This window comes from Stenella coeruleoalba (genome assembly GCF_951394435.1).
Source record: "Stenella coeruleoalba genome assembly, chromosome: 18".
NCBI classification, from domain to species: Eukaryota; Metazoa; Chordata; class Mammalia; order Artiodactyla; family Delphinidae; genus Stenella; species Stenella coeruleoalba.
The window spans coordinates 15,296,794-15,314,586 of record NC_137164.1 but is presented as its reverse complement, the minus strand read 5'-3'; the positions used below and the strand labels follow the sequence as shown (position 1 = coordinate 15,314,586).

At 39.0% G+C, this 17,793-nt stretch overlaps 1 protein-coding gene across 1 annotated transcript in view; it reads left to right on the top strand.

The window, feature by feature from the left end:
- Positions 1-202: 202 nt before the first annotated feature.
- The window catches only part of LOC307176871 (phosphatidylinositol 3,4,5-trisphosphate 3-phosphatase TPTE2-like), a 70,402-nt gene continuing 52,811 nt past the window's right edge, over positions 203-17,793 (top strand). The window contains exons 1-7 of the mRNA XM_079903378.1: positions 203-639; positions 2,032-2,077; positions 2,878-2,931; positions 8,367-8,420; positions 12,734-12,787; positions 14,411-14,446; positions 15,138-15,200. Coding sequence (XP_079759504.1) covers positions 444-639; positions 2,032-2,077; positions 2,878-2,931; positions 8,367-8,420; positions 12,734-12,787; positions 14,411-14,446; positions 15,138-15,200 — 503 coding nt within the window. The 5' untranslated portion in view covers positions 203-443. The remainder of the gene's footprint in view (positions 640-2,031; positions 2,078-2,877; positions 2,932-8,366; positions 8,421-12,733; positions 12,788-14,410; positions 14,447-15,137; positions 15,201-17,793) is intronic.

Here is a 17,793-nt window from a genome sequence, read left to right as displayed (position 1 = left end):
TGACCTAAATGAGAAGGAAATCCAAAAAAGAGGGGCTGTATGTATACATATAGCTGATTCACTTTGCTGTACAGTAGAAACTAACAATATTGTGAAGCAACTATACTCCAATAAAATTTTTTTTTAATTAGAAAAAATATGTTAGTCGTGTTGCAATGGTTCTGCTTCAGATGGTATATGATCAGTTTGTTGTATTTTTCAGGAGTCATACTCCTCAGGTATCTATTTTGACTTGTGAGTTCACATTCCTTGTGGCCATTGGCCCCTCTGTCTGGTAAATTGTATTAGGAAAGAGCTGAAGTTTGGGGACCGTCTCAGCATAATTATTAATAGTGCATTTTTTTTTTTTTTTTTTTTTTTTTTTTTTGCGGTACGCGGGCCTCTCACTGTTGTGGCCTCTCCCGTTGCGGAGCACAGGCTCCGGACGCGCAGGCTCAGCGGCCATGGCTCACGGCCCCAGCCGCTCCGCGGCACGTGCGATCTTCCCGGACCAGGGCACGAACCCGTGTCCCCTGCATCGGCAGGCGGACTCTCAACCACTGCACCACCGGGGAAGCCCAGTAGCGCATTCTTGTCACTTTCAAAAGTATCCTGGCTTGGATGACATAATGTCACTCTTGTTGAAAGCTAAGATCCAGGGTGTGTTTTCCTCAGTAAGTTTAACATGAGTGGAGGTGATGAGCCTGGGCACAGAGTCTCAGGAACCATGAAGCACTGTGACCAGGCAAATCCTCTGATCAGGGTGTGTCGCCTTTCAGCTCCTGGGCAAGGCAGCATTGGGGGAGGCAGTCACCCTAGGTTGTCACCTGGGGCTTTGGAGATGGGGCGTGGATGAGTGAAGGCCCAAGGATTGCTCTTCAGCCCTTTCCTGTTTTCATCAGCTAACCTAATCCTACTCTAACTTTATCCTAGCTACATCTGGGTAGTTGCTACTGGGTTCTACTGAAGAGGCACTTACTGTCTCCAAGCCACTCAAGGGAAAGGCAGGAACTGAACTTAAAATTTCCCCTCCCACTGAGTCCCTCCAGGCTGCCCTGGGCAGCCCTTCTCCTCAGTCTGTCCACCAGTTAAGGGTCGACTCTTTAGAGTCGTCCAGTTTTGTGTTATTTCTTGGAATCCCTACTTCCATTCGTCTTTTATAGTTTTGGGAGGAAGGCTATTTCTCATCTTGGATAGGAACCCAAGATTTCCCAGGGAATTACTCTAAGAATCTTGAAGTGTTTTTGAAATTTAACGTATATATCAGTTTATATTGTTTTCCTATACTGATTTTTTGAGGCATAACATTTGATGAAGAAGGCAGGCTGCCTAAAAACCAATAATAGTTGTGAAATGGTGAACATTCAGCATGATCTTATGAGGTGGACGGATGCAAAGTGCTTTTTTATGTGTCTTATTTTACAGCTGAGGAAATTGAGTTGTAGAGAGATTAAATTATCCAAGCCAGTGATTTGGGGGTGGGAAGTCTTGGTTTTGGATAATATAACCAAATATCTTTTTGAAATAAATTCAGAGAAAAATAACAAGGAATCATTCTAAATATGCTCTACTTCTAGTTCAGAAAAAAAGTTTAAAATATTATATAGGCCATCCTTGATCTACCTACCTGTTTCCTCTCTACTGAATGATGACCAGTGACTAGTCCTTGGTGTTGGAATATTCATTGTTCTGGCATTTTCTTTTTTTTTCCCTGCAACCCTTCATCCACCTCCTCGTCCCTATACTCGGCTCTTTCGTGTTTCCCAAATTGATTCCAGAGTGTGTGCATGGTTGGCAAAATGGGGAAGGAGAAAGGTTTAATAATGAATGCTACATCTCCTTTGCTTCTTTCCCTCGCTCTCCAGTGGATTCACAAACACACACACAGCCCAGAGGCTGTCTCAGAGAGTCCAGTGCTGTACTCAAACTGTTTAGTTTTTTTCCATATTCATGATTTTACTTTTCATGTCTTGAAATTCTATTGGGAAAAAGAAACTAATTGCCTTCCAAACCGTCTGACGTATTTTTTGTATGATTTTTACTCTTTGGCAGAGTTAATGGATGCCTCTTTAGGCTCCTCTGACGACGTTGAAAAGGGGTGAGTTGACTGATGTGGGTGGTGAAAGGTATTGGGAGCGCTGACCGCAAAGGGAGGTCTCTTTCCATAAGAGACTGGAAGCTTCTATAGGTAACTTTCTTTTGCGGTCTAGATAGAAAAAAGAAGAGGTCGTAAGTGGGAGAATCCTTACTCATAGTCTCTTTGTGACCTTTAGTAACTAGTAGCCAGAACTCTTAGGAAACTGTCAGAATGTCTGTGTGTCTCTGCTAGCATGGGCCAGGAAAGGAGGAAGGATGGGGCAGAAAAGAGCAGCCCTGCTCCATCTCAGCTCTGGCCCTCACCCTCCAGAGCTCTGCTACTATCTAAAGCTGGTGTCCCAACTGTAAACCCACCATCATATTGGAGAGAGCCCCTGCCTCGGGCTTGTTGTTCTTTGAACCAAACTGAGGAACAGCAAAGGAGTACACAGTACAAGAAAAGTAGGGCTGCAGGGGAGGGAAGGATAATCAGGAAGTTAGAAGGGGCTGGAAGTTTGTAGATCTACAGGCTGAAGTTGAATTTTGAAGTAAATGCAACCTCAGTGCAGTTACACATGAGAGTTAGGTTTAGAAATCAAGAATTGTACTTTTCTGGGTTTGTCAGTCTTCTTGGACAGGCGTAAGGTCTTCATTACAACTAATAAAGCCCTATTTCTTGGGAAAATTGAAATACTGATTGCCAAATAAGTAACTTCCATGTAGATTTTTAGGGTTCAACCAGTTTAAAAATTGAAGACTGCTTGTAACTAATTAACTCTATGAAGTCATTTGGAGTTTGATCGTGTGTTTTTAATTCCTTAGAAATGACCCATGTGAAGTGACATCAGGAATCTGTGACGGAGCCACCTGTGAAAGGTGAGGTGTATATTGAGGGGTGGGGGGCAGGGGAAGTGAAGTGGAGAAATTTAGTCTCGGGATTATCCATGGCAATGCAGAACTTTCTGGACAATGATCTAAAAGTCTTTCTAAAAACATAGGAATTGCAGTGAGTTGTTATGTTTACTATATTTTTTAGATTCAAGGAATCCTTATTGTTCAGATAAACTCTTTATATCACTCTTCCGTACAGAATGTCACTAATAAATTTCTGCATACTAGTGAAGTAAAATAGAACAATTCTTGAGGGTCGATGGTAATAAAGAAGTTAACTTTGTTAATTCATATGATAAATCAGTGTGAAGTTTGAAAGGAGGGAACTGTTGATGGATCTCTTATCATTGGGAAGATAGGGTTTATACTGACGCATGAAGAAAAGGGAAAACGATGGAAAGTAAAGATATAGTGGCACTGAACAGCACCTTCAATCAACTGGACCTAATTGACATTTATAGAAGCGCTCATTTAACAAGAGCGGAATATATATTCTTCTCAAGCTCACATGAAACATTCACCAGTATAGATCACATTCTGGGACATAAAACATACCTTAGCAAATTTAAAAGAGTAGGAATCATACAAAATTTGCTGTCAGACCACAAGAGAGTTAAACTAGAAGTCAGTAACAGAAAGATAGCTCAGAAGTCCCCAAATACTTGAAGGGTAAACGGTGTACTTCTCAATAACACATGGGTCAAAGTAGAAGTCTCAAGAGAAATTTTAAAGCCTTTTGAACTAAATGAAAATGGAAATACAAACTATCAAAATTTGTAGGATGCAGCAGAAGTAGTGCTTAGAGGGAAATTTACAGCCTTGAATGCATATATTAAAGAAATATCTAAAATCAATAAGCTTCCAGCTTAGAAAATGAAAGGGAAAGAAGACCAATATAAACCTTAAAAAAGCAGAAGAAAAGAGATAATAAAAGAGCAGAAATCAATGAAATTGAAGGCAAGGAAACAATAGAGAAAATCAACAAAGCCAAAAGCTTGTTCTTTGAAAAGATCAATAAAATTGATATCTCTTTGGCCAGGCTAACAGGAACAAGAGTCAGAAGACACAAATTGCTAATGTCAGAAATGAAATGGGGGTTATCATGACTGATCATGTGGACATTGAAGGGATAATAAAGGAATATTATGAACGACTCCAAGCCCACAAAGTTGATAGCTTACATGAAATGGAGTAATGCTTTAAAAGCTACTACCAGAACTCCTACAAGGAGGAATAGATCATCTGAATAGACCTGTATCTGTTAAAGAAGTGGAATCAATAATTAAACCTTCCAAAACAGACACTAGGCCTAGGTGGTTTCACTGGCCAATGGTCAACGTTCCACCAAACATTTAAGGAAGAAATGATGTCAATTTTCTAAACTGTTCCAGAGAATAAAAGCAGAGAGACCACTTCCTAACTCATTCTCTGAAGTCAGCATTACCATAAACCAGACAAAAATGTTACAAAAAAGTAAAAGCACAGAACATAGAAGCAAACATTCTAAACAAAATACTGGCCAATTGAATCCTACACTGTATGTAAAAAATTATATACCCAGACCAAGTGGGATTTATCTCAGATAGGCAAGGCCAGTTCAATATTTGAAAATTGGTCAGTGTAATCCATCACATCAACAGGCTGAAGAAGAAAAATTGATTGATGCAGAAAAAGCATTTGGCAAAATCTAACACTCATTCATGATTTAAAAAAAAAAACAAAAAACTTGGCAAATAGGAATAAAGGGCAACGTTCTCAACTTGATGAAGAACAGCCATAAATCCCCTACAGCTAGCATCATACTTGATGGTGAGAAACTCGAAGCTTTTCTGTGAAGACCAGGTACAAGGCAAGGATGTCCCCCCAATATCACTCCTTTTCAACATCATACTGTAAATCCTAAGAGGGATTATAGTAATGAGCAATGAGAAGGCAATAAAAGTATGCGGATTGCAATGGAAACAGTTAAATGTCTTTGTTCACCTATGACATGATTGTCTATGAAGAAAATCCAACAGAATCAATTAAAAAAAAACTGGGCTTATTAAGCTTCTGTCCTGTAACCTTGTATAACTGCTTAATATACAAAAGCTGATAACTTTCCCATACGCCAATAAAGAACAGGAGGAATTTGAAATTAGAAGGACAACACCATTTAAATTAGGACCCCCAGAATAGATCTATACCTAAGAATTTATCCAACAAAATGTACAAGATCTATATGAGGAAAACTAAAAAATTCTTATGAGTGAAATTAATGAACTAAATAAATGGCAGAGACTTTGCGTTCATGTGTAGGAAGCCTCAATGTCGTAAAGCTGTTGATTCTTTCAAATTGTAGATTCAATGCAATCTGATTCAGAATCCCAGAAAGTTATTTTGGGGATATTGGCAAACTGATTCTAAAGTTTATATGGGAAGGCAAAAGACCCAGAATAGCCAACACACTATTGAGGAAGAGTAAAGTCAGAGGACTGACAATACCCAACTTAAGTCTTAGTGTAAAGCTACAGTAATCAAGACATGTGGTGATGGTTAAAGAATAAACAAATAGATCAAAGGAATAGAGTAGCGAACCCAGAAACTGGCCCACACAAATATAGACAACTGGTCTTTGATGAAGGAGCAAAGGTACGACAGTGGAGAACGGACAGTTTTTCAACAAATCATGCTGGAACAACTGGACATCCACATGCAAAAAATAATCTAGACACAGATCTTACATGCTTCACAAAAATTATATCACAGACCTAAACATAAAATGCAAATCTCTAAAACTCCTAGAAGGTAACACAGGAGAAAAGCTGGATGACCTTTAGTTTAGTAATGACTTTTAGATACAACACCAAAATCAAGATTACGAAAGAAAAGTGATAACTTGAACTTCATTTGAATTAAAAACTTCCTGCTTTGTGAAAGACCTTGTTAAGAGAATGAGAAGACAAGTCAGCCACAGACTAGTAGAAATTATTTGCGAAAGATACATCTGATAAAGGACGGCTATCCAAATTAAAGAACTCTTAAAACTCATCAGAAAATGAATTATCCAATTTTAAAAAATGGGCAAAAGATTTGAACAGACACCTCACCAAAGAAAATACACAGGTGGCAAATAAGCATATGAGAAGCTGCTCAACATCACATGTCACTCAGGAATTGCAAATTAAAACAAATTTCGTTGCATGCCTCTTAAAATGGTCAAAATCTGGGACACTGACCACACCAAATGACGGTGAGGGTGTGGACAGCAGGAAACTTCACTCACTGCTGATGGCAGTGCAAAATGGTGTAGCCACTTTGGAAGGCAGTTTGGCAGTGTCTTCTAAAGCAAAATGTAGTCTTGCCATGATTCAGAAATTATGCTCCAAATGCTTTGGAAACTTGTCTACACAAGCACCTGCACACAACTATTTTAGCAGCTTTACTGATAATTGCCAAAAACTGGAAGCAACCAAGATGTCATAGATGAATAGAAAAACAAACTCTGATAGCTATATATAACGGAAAATTATTCCACAATTAAAAGAAATGAACTATCAAGCCATACAAAGAAACAGAGGAACCTTAAATGCATAAGTGCTAAGTGAAAGGAATCAGTCTGAAAAGGCTACATACTATGTGATTCCAGCTATATGACACCTGTGGCAAAGGTAAAACTAGAGAGAGTAAAAATATTAGGAGTCGGGATTGGGGGGGGCAGAGGGATGAATAGGCAGAGCACAGGAGATGTTTAGGGCAGGGCAACAATTCAGTATGATGCTGTAATGGTGGCTACATGGCATTATGTATTTGGCAAAATCAGTAGACCTGTACAACACAAAGGGTGAACACCAGTTTCAGCTATGGACATTAGTTAACAATAACGGATCGATGTTGGTTCATCAGTTGTAACCGATGTACCAGACGAATGCAAGATATTAATAATAGGAGAAACTGTTAGGGAGAAGGAGGTATATGGAACTCTCTCTATTTCCTGCTTAATTTTTCTATAAACCTAAACTTGTTCTAAAAAATAAACTATTTAAAAAAATTTACAACCACGAGGGAATATCACCTCATGCCTGTTAGAATGGCATTGTTGGGCTTCCCTGGTGGCACAGTGGTTAAGAATCTGCCTGCCAATGCAGGGGACACAGGTTCAAGCCCTGGTCCAGGAAGATCCCACATGCTGTGGAGCAACTAAGGCCATGCGCCACAACTACTGAGCCTATGCTCTAGAGCCCACGAGCCACAACTACTGAGCCCATGTGCCACAAGTACTGAAGCCCACATGCCTAGAGCCTGTGCTCAACAAGAGAAGCCACTGCAATAAGAAGCCCATGCACTGCAACGAAGAGTAGACCCCGTTCGCTGCAACTAGAGAAAACCGGTGTGCAGCAACAAAGACCCAATGCAGCCAAAAAAATAAATATAAATAAATTTTAAAAATATGTATGTATAGAATGGCATTGTCAGAAAGATAAAAAATAACAAGTGTTGACAAGGATGTGGAGAAAAGGGAAGGCTTGTGCACTGTTGGTAGGAATGTAAATTGTTACAGCCACTATGAAAAACACTATGGAAATTTCTCAAAAAATTAGAATTTTCATATGATCCAGCAATTCCATTTCTGGGTATTTGAAGAAAATGAAAACACTAACTTGAAAAGACATTTGCACCCCCGTGTTCATTGCATTATCTACAGTAGCCAAGACATGGCAACAACGTGTCTGTTGACCAATGAATGGATAAAGAAGTTGTGGTATATATGTATACAATGGAATATATTCAGCCATAAAAAAATGAATGAAATCTTGCTATTTGCAGCAGCATGGGTAGAACTTGTGGACATTTACGCTAAGTGAAATAAGGTAGAGAAAGATAAATATCGTATGAGCTCACTTGTATGTGGAATCTTAAAAGAAAAAAAGGTCATAAATAAAAGATTGGTGGTTTCCAGAAATGGGGGGTGAGGGCTGCGGAGGGGGTGGGTGAAATGGGTGAGGGAAGTCAAAAGGTACAAACTTCCAGTTATAAAATAAGTCACCCTGGGGATGTAATGTACAGCATGGTGACTACAGTGAATAATACTAATAATACTGTATGAGGGATGGTACCTGTGAACTACACTTGAATTTGAAATAATTGCAAACACAAAAACCAGTTACACCCTGGGATTAGGTTCAGAAGTAAAGAAATGTTTTTAAATCTTGATCCAGTGAGGATTCTTTTACAGGCCTAGGAATTTCATTGCCACCATGTAAAGCCACATTTCTAGGGTAAAATGAAATACTTATTTCCAAATAACCAAATTGCGCATGAATTTGTAATTTTCAATTCATAATTGAAAATTTGTTTCTCTCTCTACAACTTAGCTAATTTGAATGAAAAAAGTAAGTCTATGAAATCACATGATGTTTCTGTACATTTTAATCCTTAAGCTGTGAGCCCAATGAATTGATATCTGTAACCAGTGAGGAAGCCGTCACTAAAAGGTGAGATTATATACAGATAGATAGATATGTAAAGATGCACACACAGAGATATTTAATACTAAGTTTCTTGTATGCTTTTTCTAAAATGGTGGCATGTTCTGTATGTAACATTCTTTTTTTGATCTAGTTGGATAAAAGAGAAACAGATCAGAAGAGGGAGACTTACTCCCATCTGAGTGACTAGTAGCCAAAACTCTTAGAAACCTGTCAGATTGCCTGTGTGAGACTGCTAGAATGGGTTGTATTAGTTTGCTAGGGCTGCTGTAACAAAATATCACAAATCGAGTGGTTTAAACAACAAAAATTTGTCTCAATCCTCAAGGCTAGAAGTTGGTATCAGGATGTTGGCAGGGTTGGTTTCTTCTGAGAGCTGTGAGGAAGAATCTCTTCCATGCCTCCCTCCTAGCTTCTGGTGGCTGCTGTCAATCGCTCCAATCTCTGCTTTCATCTTCACATGGCATTCTTTCCTTTTGTATAAGGCCATCAGTCCTATTGGATTAGGAACCCACCCTAACCAGTAGGACCACATCTTGACTAATTACTTCTGCAACAATGCTACTTTCCATAAGGTCACATTCTGAGTTAAAGGGGATAAGACTTCACCATATGAATTTTAGTGGGATAGTATTCAGCCTACAATGTGGGACAAATGAGGAGAGATTCATATTTGGAAACAAGGGGAAGGCTAGCAGTGGCCTGGCAAGAGATGAGCCCTCAACAGAAGAGAATGGAGCTAACAGACCCTAGATCTGTCCCACACCCTCCAGAGCTCTGCCACTACGTAAGGGTCCTCAGACCCAAACCCGTGATGGCAGTGGAAGTGGCTGGAGCCATCACTGCCTCAGGCCTGCAGTTGTTGACCCTGTGTGAGGGATCAACATTATGTAGTGTCCTTCCTTGTCTCTTGTAACATTCTTTATTTTAAAGTCTATTTTATCTGAGTATTGCTACTCCAGCTTTCTTTTGATTCCCATTTGCATGGAATATCTTTTTCCATCCCCTCACTTTCAGTCTGAATGTGTCCCTAGGTCTGAAGTGGGTCTCTTGTAGACAGCATATAGATGGGTCTTGTTTTTGTATCCATTCAGCGAGACTGTGTCTTTTGGTTGGAGCATTTAATCCATTCACATTTAAGGTAATTATCGATATGTATGTTCCTATGACCATTTTCTTAATTGTTTTGGATTTGTTTTTGTAGGTCCTTTTCTTCTCTTGTGTTTCCCACTTAGAGAAGTTCCTTTAGCATTTGTTGTAGAGCTGGTTTGTTGATGCTGAATTCTCTTAGCTTTTGGTTGTCTGTAAAGCTTCAGATTTCTCCGTCGAATCTGAATGAGATCCTTGCTGGGTAGAGCAATCTTGGTTGTAGGTTCTTCCCTTTCATCACTTTAAGTATATCATGCCACTCCCTTCTGGCTTGTAGAGTTTCTGCTGAGAAATCAGCTGTTGACCTTATGGGAGTTCCCTTATATGTTATTTGTCATTTTTCCCTTGCTGCTTTCAATAAATTTGCTTTGTCTTTAATTTTTGCCAATTTGATTACTACGTGTCTCGGCATGTTTCTCCTTGGGTTTATCCTGTACGGGACTCTCTGTGCTTCCTGGACTTGGGTGGCTATTTCCTTTCCCATGTTAGGGAAGTTTTCAACTATAATCTCTTCAAATATTTTCTGTGGTCCTTTCTCTCTCCTCCTTCTGGGACCCCATATAATGCAAGTGTTGTTGCATTTAATGTTGTCCCAGAGGTCTTTTCGGCTGTCTTCATTTTTTTTTTTAATTCTTTTTTCTTTATTCTGTTCTGCAGCAGTGAATTCCACCATTCTGTCTTCCAGGTCACTTATCCGTTCTTCTGCCTCAGTTACTCTGCTATTGATTCCTTCTAGTGTATTTTTCATTTCAGTTATTGTGTTGTTCATCTCTGTTTGTTTGTTCTTTAATTCTTCTAGATCTTTGTTAAACATTTCTTGCATGTTCTCGATCTTTGCCTCCATTCTTTTTCCGAGGTCCTGGATCATCTTCACTATCACTATTTTGAATTCTTTTTCTGGAAGGTTGCCCATCTCCACTTCATTTAGTTATTTGTCTGGGTTTCATCTTGTTACTTCATCTGGTACATAGCCCTCTGCCTTTTCATCTTGTCTGTCTTTCTGTCAATGTAGTTTTGTTCCACAGGCTGCAGGATTGTAGTTCTTCTTGCTTCTGCTGTCTGCCCTCTGGTGGATGAGGCTATCTAAGAGGCTTGTGCAAGTTTCCTGATGGGAGGGACTGGTGGTGGGTAGAGCTGGCTTTTGCTTTGGCGGGCAGAGCTCAGTAAAACTTAAATCCACTTGTCTGCTGCTGGGTGGGGCTTGGTTCCCTCCCTGTTGGTTGTTTGGCCTCAGGCAATCCAACACTGGAGCCTACCAGGGCTCTTTGATGGGGCTAATGGCAGACTCTGGGAGGGCTCACGCCAAGGAGAGCTTCCCAGCACTTCTGCTGCCAGTGTCCTTGTCCCCTCCGTGAGCCACAGCCACCCCCCACCTCTGCAGGAGACCCTCCAACACTAGCAGGTAGGTCTGGTTCAGTCTCCTATGGGATCACTGCTCCTTCCCCTGGGTCCCGATATGCCCACTACCTTGTGTGTGCCCTCCAAGAGCGGAGTCTCTGTTTCCCCCAGTCCTGTCGACGTCCCGCAATCAAATCCCCCTCGCCTTCAAAGTCTGATTCTCTAGGAATTCCTCCTCCCGTTGCCGGACCCCCAGACTGGGAAGCCTGACGTGGGGCTCAGAACCTTCACTCCAGCGGGTGGACTTCTGTGGTGTAAGTGTTCTCCAGTTTGTGAGTCGCCCACCCAGCAGTTATGGGATTTGATTTTATTGTGATTGCACCCCTCCTACTGTCTCACTGTGGCTTCTCCTTTGTCTTTGGATGTGGGGCATCTTTTTTGGTGAGTTCCAGTGTCTTCCTGTGGATGACTGTTCTGCAGTTAGTTGTGATTCTGGTGTTCGTGCAAGAGGGAGTGAGAGCACGTCCTTCTACTCCACCGTCTTGAACCAACCTTGAGTCATTAACTGTTTGGTGGGTCAAAAATGTTCATTACAATGTATATAGAATCATTTCTAGGAAAAATGAGACATCAAGTTCCAGATAACTGATTTACATGTGAATTTCCTAAGAGCCAACCAGTTTATAAGCTTAAGTGTAATTGTAGCAGGGAATTCTCTGGCGGTCCAGTGGTTAGGACAGCACACTCTCACTGCTGAGGGCCCAGGTTCAATCCCTGTTTGGGGAATTAAGATCCCACAGGATGCACAGTGCAGCCAAAAAAAAGAGTAATTATAGCTAATTTGAACTAAAAATGTAAAAGTCTAGAAGTCATGTGGTATCTTACTATGTCTGTTTTTAATACCATAGCACAAAAACATACCATAGCACTACCCTGAGTGAATTGGCAGGAGGATTCTTCATGGCAAACTAAGATATGATAAATAAATACCTGTATAATGTGTACACACATACAAACATTCAGAACATAACATATTCAGAGACATTGAGATTTGGGATGTTCACCCTTAGGAGCACCCATGGGAATATAGAGTTCCCTCGATACTGTTCCTCACATCCGCTCGTGGTAAGATTCTATGTGGAATAGTCTTTGTCTTTTGAATTGAGGTAGAAAAAGAGGCACAAGACATAGAGGGAATCTTCTTACTCCCAGTCTTGACTCTCAGTTACTAGCAGCCAAACTCTCGGGAAACTGTCAGATTGCCTGTGTATGAGACTCTCCTGGAGTGGGTGTGGGGAAGGTGAAAGCCGTCTGGAGCAAGGAGAATAATAATAAATTGTATCAGCTACCATGTGAGGCCGATACCCCAAATCCAGACCCATGTTCACATCAGATGGAGCCCCTGACTCAGGCCTGTGGTTACTTGACCCTATGTCGGGGGCAGGAAAGACGAGCACGCCTCCTGTGGAGCACAGACGTGGTCAGGAAGTTAGATTGGTCAAGAAGGTTGGGTACCTACAACCTCAAGTTGAATTTGAAATAAATGCCACCCCAAAAGGTTGTTACACATTGGATCAGGTTCAGTTGTAAAGAACTGTACTTCAATCTTGAGTCATTACCTTTTTGACAAGTGTAAGATATTCATTACAAATACATAAAGCCTCATTTCTGGGGAAAATGACCTACCAGGTTTCAAGCAATCGATTTACATGTCAGTTTTTAAAGGGTCATCTAGTTTATAAGTGAAAGCATTAATTTAAGCTAATTTGAACCAGAAAGTTTAACGGAGAAAATTATAGGGTGTCTGACTCTGTGCCTTTTTAATCCTTTAGCACTGCTTTGAGTGAATTGACAACAGGAAGACCTGATGGACCCACCACTAATACGTGAGATAGAAATAAAGATAGATGTCAACAAAATATATATATGTGTATATAAATGCAGAGAGAGAGAGCATGCGAGAATGAGGGAAACAGAGGAAAGGGGAGAGAGGTTGATTATATTTGGGAGGTTCATTTTTAGGAGTATTCATGACGTAACAGCATGTCTTTGACGTTGTTTCTAAATCTTTTTACTGTAGCCTATGTAGGTATGTTTCTTTCTTTTTTTTGTATCTAGTTGGATAAAACAGAAACAGGTCATAAGAGGGATGCTTCTTACTCATCTGTTTATCACTCTTAGATGCAGCCGAAACCCCTAGGGAAACTATCCAAATGCTTGTGTATGAGGCTCTACTAAAATGGGCCAAGAAAGGAGAGAAACTTATTTTGCACGGAGAAAGTTGTACTCCTGAAGGGGTTCAGGAGTCAAGAAATGTCTATAAACTTGATTCATGACTTTTTCCCCCCCAGGACTTAAGATTTTCATTACAAATGTATAAAGCCTCACTTACAGGGGAAAATGAAATATCAGGTTTTAAATAACGGATTAGAATGTTATTTTTAGGACAACTAGGTTATAAATTGTAGAGCACTTGTAGCTAATGTGCACTTAAAAATAAGTCTAGGGAGATGTGAAGTCTTACCATGTGCATTTATAATCCTTTAGCTATGACCAGAGCGAGGTGGAAAAAGTAATTTGTGTTGAACCCTCCGATGAAAGATGAGATATAATTATAGATAGATAGTGTAAGGGGGGATATTGAGATTTGTGAAATTTATTCTGGGGACCGTCTATGGCAATACAGAGTTTCTTCGACGCTTTATCTAAGGGTTTTGTTTGTTTTGCCAGCCTCAATATGTCGCTTTCTTTCTGTTTTGGATCTATTTGGGGGGAAAAAAAGAACAGGTCATAAAAGGGAGTGTTCTTACCCCTAGTCCGTCTGTTACCCTTAGTTAGGAGCAGCCACTATCTGATACTTTCCTTTAGGAAAGTATCAGATTGCCCATGCATGGGCCGAAAGAGGACAGAATCATAATAGGAGTTAGGAGAAGGTCTCAGTGGATAGGGAGCAGAGGGGAACCCTCAGCAGAAAAAAAATGGATCTGATAGATCCTGGATGTGTCCCTCACCTTCCAGAACTCTGCCACCGTGTGAGGCTGGTGCCCCAAACCCAAACCCACCATCACATTGGAGGGAGCCCCTGCCTTGTCTTGACCCTGTCTGAAGGGCAGGAAAGACATCTATGATTTGTGAAGGGTTACTAGGTGGTGTAGGGACTTGAGAAGGCAGAAAGTTATAGGACAAGTGAGATGAGTACCTACAAACTCAAGCTGAATTTGAAGTAAATTTAATCACAAAATGGTGTTACACTTGGGGGTTAGGTTTGGGAGTAAAGAAATGTACACAAATTTGATTTATTAAGTTTTCCCACAGGACTAAGATTTTTATTACCAACATATAAAGTTCACTTCTACAGAAAAATTAAATACCAGCTTTTAAATAACTGATTAGAATGTTACTTTTAGGGCAACTAAATTATGAATTGCAGAGTAATTATAGCTAAATTGCATTTAAAAATAAATCTATAAGACACATGGAGTCTTACTATGTACATTTTAATCCTTTAGCCCTGACTCATGTGAATTGAGAGGCAGAGATAAAAGGTGAGATATAAATATAGAGAGAGGGGAAGAGGGGGGATCTTGAGATTTGTGAAACCCAATTAGTTATGGAGTCCTTGTCTCAGGCAGTGATTTGAAACCTATTCAAGGAGAAGACGATATCCATGGTATGTGAAAAGTAGGTGGTGCAGGGACCCAGGTTCCAAATAACTAATTGACATAATTTTTTTAGAGTTCAACCAGTTTATAAGTTCTAGAGCAAGTGTATCCAATTTCAGCCAAAAAAAAGAAGTCATTTCGTGCTATGTACATTTTTAATCCTTCACAGTGACCCAAATAAATTGACATTAAAGGTCTTTGACTACTTTGATATATCTTGCCTTTTAGTTATGGTGCCTTCCAAGGCTGCTGATATAATTTACTTGCATCAGTGCTAGCTATATATTATTAATCTCTATCTTTATAGAAAGAGTGAGACAGAAGCAGAGACAGAGACATAGGGAGAAACAGAGAGGGAAAGACTTGCAAAATTCAGTCTTAGAAGTATCCATGGAATACAGAGTTTTCTAGACAGTGATTCTAAATTTCTTTCTGTAAGACTGGGTCATCCAGTGAGCTAAGTCATGGTTCCTTTAGATTTAAGGAATTCTTTTTCTTCAAATAAGTTTTTCATATCACTGTTCCATGTAGCAAATCTCTAATGATATATTTTTGCATTTGTTGGCGGTTAAAGTATGACGGAACCGCTGTCCAAGATCGATGATGGTGAAGACATTGACCTTCTCAATTCACATTAGTAAGTCAGTTTGAAGTTCGGAGGGAGGGAGCTGTTGATGGATTTATCTTTTAGAAGATGGGACTCATGTTGAGGTGAAAAAAAAAGGAGCTATGGAAAAGATAGCAAAATGTTTGGGAGGGAGGGTATAAAATGATTCCATTTGAATTTGTATACAGTACCATACTTGAAAAAATATTTCCACATATTCACAAGTGTTCTAGTTTGAAAATATCCTTAGTAGAGACTAATTTTATTACAAAGTTTCTTTCTAAACAGAGGATTGCAGAATGCTACCTGCTCTTCACTTGTGTTCCTTTCTCATTTTTCTTGGGTATGTTCTGATTCCTAGTTTTGTTGATTTTGTCTATGAGCAAATGGGACTGAGAGCAAAAGCAAACATGTTTTGCTGATTAAAGACCTCTTAATGTCCGCTGGGATTTTATTAATTTTGACTTGTTTCTGAGTAATCTCACGAGAGTACTTCCTGTTGCACTGATCTGAAGGCATTTTTACCAGTACTCAATGACAGGGACACGATACCTTCTTAAAATCACACACGTCTGACTCTCCCTCCCCCAAACTACTATGTATAAAATAAGCATCAAGGATATATTGTACAGCACAGGGAAATATAGCCATTATTCTGTAATAACTTTAAATAGAATATAATCTATAAAATTATTGAATCACTATGTTGTACACCCGAAACTAATATAATATTGTAAATCAATTGTACTTCAAAAAAAAAAGCCCATATGTCTGGACTGCAGAATTATTCATGCAATTTTTCTTCTGCTACTCTCTTGGCCAGTTACTGGCCAGTAACCATTTACCAGTAAATGGCCAGTAACCATTTACCAACTTGAATTAATGTTGGGGAGTGAGTATTGCTAAAGAGGCAATGAATTGGTTACTGTTGTAATCTGTTGGTGTCTAGACAAAAACAACATGAAAAATAAAGGGGCGACTAATGAATACAAGTAGTTCTTCAAATTACCCACGAATTTCCATTTTCTGTTTTTTCATCATGGGCCATCAGTGAAGAGTTCACTCTGCTACTTAATTAAATGATATGTCTGCATATTAACTATATATTTTCTGCAATGAGGCTGCCCAGGGCGGGGGCAACATTTGAATAGACTGAGGAAGGCAAGCATTTCCTTCTTCTTACAAACAAAAAGTGTTAGTTTGGTTTTTTAAATGAAAAATGCTTATGGTATAGATTTGGGTGGCATTTGCAATAGTCCCTGTGTGAGAGACACTGGTGTTTCAGACTGGGGGATGGTATTAGATTTGGAGTAAGACCTGGAATCAGTGTTTGGCTTTAGCATCTAATATGCACTGGACACTTGGCAAAATACTAAACTACTTTAAATTTTAGGTCTTTTATCTGTAAACTGGTAATAATGCTATCTACAATATCTATCTGCTGGGTGCTAGGTGTAGTATAATAAAAACCTAAAAATAAATGTGGAGTAATATGTACACACATATTATTCAGTGTGATTTTAAAACTCTAAAGCACCATAAATAATTTTTATACTAAAAACCAAAAGTAAAGCAATAAAATTTCACTATTAGGAAAATCAGAAAATACAAACAAGCCATAAATCCTCCCATTAATAGGCATTCCTAATGTTTAATAGATGCCCTTCAAGGTTCTTTAGGCTTTTTGTTTATGGATATGGTATAATACATTGTTTTAAAAATAACCTTATTACTTAGTGACATATCATGACTATATTTCCATGCATTTATATTTGCATTTACAACATTATATATTTTTTAATTTCAGATTTTTTATTGTTGCCTGAAGTTCTGCCTGTATTTGATTTTATTGATTTTTACATTTGCAACATTCCTTTTGACAGCTGTATAATATTTCATGGTATAGATGTTTAAATTGTCATTCATTTAAATTGTCAGCTATTTCTGGACAATTTAAGCTGTGACTTCTTACAAAAAATGATGAATAACTTTGAGACCAAACCTCTGTATATTTTATTTCTTTATAATAAAAATTCTCGGAGGTGGAAATTCTGTGTCAAAAGGAACGTTTGTGAGGCTATTGATTTTGATACTTTCCACACCAAGATGCAGTGTACATTTCTTCCCCCTTCACGCTAGCCATTGCTCATCTTTTCAATGTTAGTAAATATGTTTGTTCTAATGCACATTTGACATTGTTTTTGTTTATACTTTTTTCATAGAACTTGTATTTCATTGTTTGCAAACTACCTTTGCCCGTTTAAAATCGGGGTGTTTATCACTGCCATTGGATAGAAAAGTTAAATATATCCTTTTTATATCATAGGGCAAGTATTTTTTCCCAGGTTGCCTAGCTTTTCACTATATAGAAGTTTATAATCCTCATACAGTTGAATACATCTGTCCTTTGCTTTATGATTGATGCCTTTAGTGTCAGAAAGTCTTTCTCTACCTAAGATTTTAATATATTCACCAAAATTCATCTATGCTTTGAATTTATTTTCTATATTTAAATAAAACATCTGCCCAGGATTTATTTTGTATTAAGGTATAAAATGTAGGAGTCTACTTTTCTCCCAGGTGACTACTTAGTTTCCCCAGCATCAAAGTTGCATCCCCCTCC